Raw genomic sequence first — 7,555 nt, forward strand, 5'->3', positions numbered from 1 at the left:
ATGTTTGTGTGATGGAGTGAGTGCTGTGATGAGGGTCCACTCAGCAGGCATATAGGCTTGGCTCAGTTAATAATGGAACTAACGAGCATCAGCCCAAATGAGCTTTTAATGGGCTCTGTCTACCTGCGGCTACAAGAGAGGGATGGGGTGGAGGAAGTTGGGGGGCAAAAAGAAGGAGAAAGAAGACAAGAAAGGGAGAGGTCAAGGTAGACGAGTTGAAAAAATACATTGCAGTTTTCTTATATTATACATATTTGTAACTGCATAGTACATCATTTATACCTGACCTTGAGGTGAATAATTTGACCTGTCTTTAATAGTATCTATTTTAATCAGTTTACTGTAGCCTTAGACTGTGACCGTCTTTAGTAATTTTGCGACAGCTCTGCTGATTTCTAAACAAGATCAGAGGAGAATTTTAGTAGGATGGCTTCCTTAAAAATCAATGATTTCAGTTATCTGTCCGAGTATGCCTAGTCAAATTGCCAGTCTTATCATTAAATCATCAAATAGCAGTGTTCAGTGTCCACAAAACAACGTGTAGTTTTAGAAGCCTAGTTTTGTGTCAGCAAATTCTCAATAAAGTTAAAAGCTTAGATAGACATCTTAAAGTAAATGTCACCCATTTTACTAAGCAGATAGAAGGTTTAGCCCTGCATTTTTTCAGCCTCACGAGAAGCCATTGCTTTCTCTTTATGTTAGTTTAGCATTAAAATAAACTTAAAGAAACTTGAATCTTTCTAAGTTTGAAGTTGCAGCTGAGAGCAAGGGCTATTTTTAAAACTCTTCCTTGTTGCTGCATGAAGAATATTGTGGGACAGCAAATAAACACATTCATCAGTGTGAAAGTTTATGCTATACTTTGGAAAAAATCCAAGTAGATGTGGCACTCTAAGAGCTTTAGTCATTCTATTGAACCGCTGAGTCACATTTTATTCCTACATTTTGTTTTTATACATATAGTTTATTGTCCAAACACTGGTCGAGGTTACATCAGTTGAATTTGTTTGTTTATTTGTTTTTCCAAAGTAAAATCTCCCACCCCATTTATGCCATAAAACCTCAATGATAGTCACCATGTGCATGAAGCACATTGTTTCATGAAATCTTTGACTAATCTGGATAGCAAGCTACCAGTCTTAACCTTATTACTGCATAGCAAATACCCTTTGAGAAGATTTAAGACACATTCAAAAAAGCTTAAGAAAACCACCCTTGAATATCGTCAGACTAGTAGATTACAAGAACTTGTGATGTTCACTGCTTTAGGAAAGGTGCTAAAGTCTCACACACACCATTTGATTTACTCAGGTCTGCTTTTACTTCACTTTCCACTACAGTACTTTTGCTCCTTTAGTTTCTCAGTGATTTTCTATAATTCCTATAATGACTTCAAGCAACCCCCAGAAAAGAGCTGTGACCATTGAACATCCAAAAAGAATTTATAGAGCGGTTAAGCACCAGGTCTAAGTAGTATAAAAATATAATTGATGCTTTCATGTACAGTAGGTTTAACTATGTATATTTTAGCATTAATGAAATTGTTTTCTCACTTTAGTGTTCTTCACTTTAACATAAGCTTTTATTGATGTAATTACTGATGATGCATTGCATGTGTTATCAAATTAACACGTGAATTAATTTAAGATTAGGATTAATCAGGGAGATGGGAAAGAGAAAACGTTAGGCCATGGTGATTGATGTGTTGACTGTGTGGCTGACAGAGCAGCAGACATAAATGGAACTGTAAATAGACACTTGATTGATATCACTCCATTGTGCAGTCTGGGGTTAGGGTTGAATTTCTTCTTCAGGGTGCAGTCATTACTCATAGCTGCGTGGGTGCAGCTGTCTCCACAGGTGCTGCACCAACTGATGTAAGGGTCCGGGGTTTAGGTTTTGAAGGTTTTTTTCAGAGGAATCACATTAAAGTAAATCTTGATGTTGTGATTGTTGATGTTTATGTTGTTCTCTTAACTTCTTAGAGCATTCTTAAAAAATAAAACATCACACGATCCAATTTTTCTTACTGATGGCTTTCTTTCTGTACAAAAATCAGTCTATAGTGTGTGTGTGTGTGTGTGTTATTAAACCTGTCATCTTTAACAGTGTGTGGTTTTGTTTCTTCAGAGTGCCGTGATGTGTTGTTACCCATGATGCTGCGGGAGCTGAGCGGGGCACTGGTCAGTATGGCTGACGGGCCTCATGATGAGAGGAGAAACAGTCTGGAGCTGCTCAACAACATTCTGGAGGTCCTCAGCAGGGACAATGTGGTGAGACACACAGCTATTTTGTAGTAAAGAACACATAATGGCCTGTTCACGCTTGGTATTAAACTGCATTCTGACTGATTCAAAGTAGACAGTAATGAACCCATCTTACATGCACTAGGCTACATTTGGATATGGTTACAGTACAATTGCTAGATTAAGTGTAGTGTTAACTATATGTTTTTGACTGCACTCAAGGACAACCCGGTCCCTGCTTTTGCATATAGCATGACAAACTGCCAATCACAGCTTCTATTTGAGGCAAGATACCAAGTTCTTATTTCTTTCTCTCTCTACATTGTCACCACATTTCTTTTATTTCTTTACAGCTTCTTTCATTTTGAGGTTTTCTGTGTAGTGTTACCCAGCATGCAAATAGCAATTCCAATCATCTGCAGCTTGCCACAGTAGCTGTGTGGCTGTGTGGTTGCATTTTCCACAAACATAATCAAATGCCAGTGGGAAACAAAATCAGAGCCTAAATGGTCACTTGCCAGGAGTGAGCAGCAACAACACCAGTTTAGACTTTTTCTAGACACAATCTGCATATATAAAAAGATGAACAGGACTAGTAAAAAAAAAAGAAACATCCAAATAACCAAGAAAATAAGCACTAGATTATTACAGTTGAGGCAGACCAATCAGCAGAAACTCATGAGTGACTGAACTGTGAAGCATCAATTGCTCTGAAACTACTCAATACCACCTTCTTACAAATTATTATTATTGGGAAAATGTTAGGGTAAAAATGATCCAGCCCATGAATTAGAAGACCTTTATTGTTTTAGCATCACAGGATGAATTTGAACTACCCCTGAGCTCTGTGCCACCCCAGTGGAACATGTCTCCTAAAGAGTAAAATAAATAGACTTAAGCTGTTTTGTCTTCAGTCATCCAGTCGTGCAATGAAGCACGCCTCGACCAATTAGAATCTAATTGATTTTGTTTCATGCGTGTTGCTGCATGTTAGTCTGTTGAAACAAAATCCAGTTAGCTCCTGAACTAAACACCTTTAATACGCACTCACAAACTGAAAAGATACATCACAAGTATCTAGCCAAGGGCTTTTTAATTGCTCCTGCAAGTTGTTGACAGCCTGCTGAGTCTTTGAAGTGAAGGTATGTTTTTTTTTCTAGCTCTATTTATTTGGATAGCTCTAATGAAGCTTGAGCCAAGAGAGCGGAGACAGTGAGAGAAGAGAGAGAAGTAATGAATGAATGGAGTTGAGTGAATTTGATGAGATGAATTTGCATCGGTTGAGGTATAAAATACAATGGTGGCGGTGGTGGCAGAGTGTCAAAAGGACATGACAGCTACATATACAATCATGTACAGACTAAAAAAACAGTGATGCACAGCCTCATACAGGTTTTCTATCAAACTACATGAGGACAAAAGTCTGCTATTGGATGACGTTTAAGTGTCAGTACTGGCTCTGATGTTCCATGAATTTAAATGTACTTATTCATGTACAAACACATGCAATCAAAGAAACACACACACACTCATCTACATCGTCTAGTGTCTGTAGTATTGCTAGACTGCACATAGTATAGTTTAATAAGAACCTTGACTGCAACACCTCTACATAGCTCCTGTTCTTTATGTTTCACAGCTTTTTGTAAAACCGGGAAAATCTTGATTGCCAGTGCCTCTCTCTCTCTCACTTGCACGCACGCACACACACACACACACACACACACACGTTATTTGGATGAAATAGCAAACTATGAAGGATTAGTTTTTAAAATTGTCAAGGGAAAAATTAACAGAGAGCAGAAAAGGCCAGAAAAATGAAAACTGCTTATGGCCATGCAGGGTGTGCCAAACAATGAATGGAAAAGCAGGACAGAGAGTTAACAGCTAAACAGACGAAGGTGAAAATGTTTATTTCATAGACAATAAGGTGGAGGGATTTTACAAGAAAACAATACAGTGAGCTTGAGAGATGACAGCCTGAAATTGGAAGGTGGGAGAGAGAAAACAGATGGAAGAGAGACAATAGAAGTAAAAGAAGAGGTGATGGGAGACAGTCTCAGCTCCTCGCCCTTCACCTCTTATTTTCTCTATCCTCTCTCCTTTGTTTTTCACCCATCTCTCTTTTCCTCGCTCTTGGTGGTACCTGATTAAGTAGTCACACCACAGATGTCTCCAAACTAGAGAGAGATGCAGAAAGAAAGACAGAGATGGAAGAGAAGACAACACAATAGACAGATGCTCATGTCTGTGGGAGAGTTTGTGTTGAATTTATAAGTAACTTTTGTGTGTGTATGCAGTTGTGTGTGTGTGATAAAGGGAGGATACTAACAGAGAGAGACAGAAAAACATGGCTCGCCAGAGCTTTCTCGCTTTTTTCTTTCCCCTACCCCCAAAACATTGTTTTCTGTTTTTATTTTTTTATATCATATTGCCAGTAGAGATGAGAAACCTGTCTGGCTACAGTTTGGAATAAATGAACTAGTATCAACTTCCATGTGTTTGTGTTCTGCATGAGAGAGAGAGAGAGAGAGAGAGAGAGAGAGAGAGAGAGAGAGAGAGAGAGAGAGAGAGAGAGAGAGAGAGAGAGAGAGAGAGAGAGAGAGAGAGAGAGAGAGATAGATGTGTCTCATCTCTCGTCTTCCTGCTCTGAGACGACTGTCTGAGAAACTCTTTCCAGGAGACCAAAATACCTACAGTGAGCCAGAAAGATTTAGGCTTATTTAGGATCAACAGCTGCGCCTAAACCTAACTACATGAGTGTGTGTGTAGGTGTGTGTGTGAGTTTGAGGTGGTCTGAAATGGAAATGGTATGCAAGATAACACACACACGCGCACACACACGCACACACACTTACACACACTTACACACACTTACACACACTTACACAGTTGTTTATCTTTTCTGTGTCCTGTGGCTGTGAGTCAGTAGATTTAATGTGGTTTAATCATGCCTACCTGATTCTCATCAGGCCCTTCAAATCATCTGCCATCAGGCCAGCGTGCGCACACACACACACACACACACACACACACACACACACGCACACACACACACACACACACACACACAGTGACAGAGAAAGAGAGAATGGTGTGTTTGAAACTTTGAACTTTAGTCCTTTTTACCTACTTCTGTTATTTTTGGACCTTCCCTCTTCATTTTTATGCTTTGCTGATCAGCTCATACAAGGACATACACACATAAGGTACACACACACACACACACACACACACACACACACACACTTGGATCAGATTATGCTAACAAGGTTGTACACACACACAGATGCACCCTGGAGCATTAATGCTAAGGTGTGTTTGGATGTAGCAGATGCTTCACTAGTGAGTTACTACCTCCAGGCAAGACTGAGTCAGCTTTCATTGACTGGGCTCACTGTAGCATTGTGCGTGTGTGTGCTTTGTCCTTTCTAGATGGAGCCATGCATCTGTAAAGGTGCATATTTTAAATATGCATGCTTACTTTTGAGAGAGAGAGAGATTTGCCCTATTTTTATGTGTGTCATTAGTCAGACCGCATTTCTCTTTGCTTGCAGTCTTCACGGGTCATCAAACAATTTGATTTCTTTTCTCTTTTTTTGTAAACATATAATGCATTATTAGCTGGTACAATGTCTTAAATATTTTGCCATTAAAAGCCATTTTCAGTATTTATTTGATAATGTTAAATTTGTTAATCCTATTAAAGGCTTTTTCCTTATCATGTATTGACAGGTTTCTGCATGTTCAGTGTTAAATTAATACAGATCAAGGTTATTAAAGTGGTTCAAGTACAGCAGGGCAGTAAATCAAAATAATGATATTATGATAAAAGATTTAGTATCATCTGGATTTTGTAAAATAGAGATATATCTTAAAGGTCTTTAAAACTGCGTGTTACAGTTAAGTGATAACACTTTCTGAGCTTACAGTATTTGAGTGTTCTAGCTCAATAAAATCAGACAAAACAACTCAACAAAAGAGCAAATCAATCTTATTGGGTTATCATATTCACATAAAAGGGTTTTGAGAGGGTTTCCTATAGCATCAACAGTGATTGCCACATTCTATTCTCATATAAAGATATTGAGATATTTCATTTACAATATCACAATACTTGAGTTTGCCAATATCGCCACTAACTCCCATCTAGTTTTCAATTGAATTATCAGAAAATACTATTATGCTATAAGGTTACATACACCGTGATAGAATATTTATCTATATCGCCTACTCCTGGGTTCAAGAAACCTTTTTTTATCTTTATTACTAAAGAGATATAGTAGTTACATTTGGTGAATACCATGTCAAAGCCTGCTGTTTATAAGGCTCGACCACTGCAAAAGTTGCAAATATTATTCAGTTTGTATCTTCCTTTTGCTTTCAATAGGCGAAACAACCAAAATGGCAGAAAATGCATCACTTCATGTGTGAAGGCTCTAGCATAGTAGAGTAAAGACAGCAGGTAGAACCATAGTTAATGTGCCAGTCTTAATGTCTGTCATCACTTGGCCACGCAGATGACAGATTTTGATGATGCAGATTTTAACTAGAAACAGTTAAAATCTTGCGGGGGGGCAGGTCTGGGCACACAGACAGACAGACTGTTAGATACATCCTGTCCCCTTTGTTTTCCTCTGGGCAGATGGAGGAAAAGAAAATGACAGAAAAGTACCTTCAAAGGGAAGGGAAACATAGAAATAGGAAAGCAGGTGTGCACAGAAAAATCCACATCCACGTGTCAAAAGCCTTTGCGGTTCAAATGTCCACACTGAAGATGATTAACTGAATGTTCCTGTGAGGCTCATTTTCTGAAAAGTAAACCGACTGTGAATTTCAGTTTCACAAAACTGTATTCTCTTTCTTGTTTCATTTGATCTGCCATTCATGTATTCAGAGCCAGAGTGAAGCTTTGGACTGTGTGCACAAACTTGGTTGTCTTCACAGTGAGGATAGTTCATGAGAGGGGAGAACGGCTGTCCAGACAAAACCTAACAAGTCTCTGTTCTGCATCTGTGTATGTTTTTGTATGTATTTACAACCTGAGGAAATGTAACAATCTTTTGTTTCTTTGTCTATTTTTCTTCTCCATCCTTCTCTGTCATTCTCTTTCTTTTACTCTGCTCCCCGTCTCTGTTTTTCTCAGGGGGAAACATTTAAACATATTCAGGACATTGTGGTGTCTCTGCTGAGGGTCATCAACCAGACAGTCATCACAATGGGTCGAGAGCATGCCCTAATCGTAAGTACATGCAGCTTTGCATAACCGCCATACTGTATTTGCTTGACTTTCTGTAAATAGATGTGTC

General features: G+C 38.7%; 1 protein-coding gene across 1 annotated transcript in view; it reads left to right on the top strand.

Moving 5' to 3' along the window:
* The window catches only part of LOC122880560 (dedicator of cytokinesis protein 2-like), a 101,760-nt gene that overhangs the window by 46,107 nt on the left and 48,098 nt on the right, over positions 1-7,555 (top strand). Inside the window, exons 25-26 of the mRNA XM_044205819.1 lie at positions 2,131-2,273; positions 7,393-7,488. Of these exons, the coding sequence (XP_044061754.1) occupies positions 2,131-2,273; positions 7,393-7,488 (239 nt within the window). The remainder of the gene's footprint in view (positions 1-2,130; positions 2,274-7,392; positions 7,489-7,555) is intronic.

This window comes from Siniperca chuatsi, linkage group LG8, assembly GCF_020085105.1.
Source record: "Siniperca chuatsi isolate FFG_IHB_CAS linkage group LG8, ASM2008510v1, whole genome shotgun sequence".
Taxonomy (NCBI): Eukaryota; Metazoa; Chordata; class Actinopteri; order Centrarchiformes; family Sinipercidae; genus Siniperca; species Siniperca chuatsi.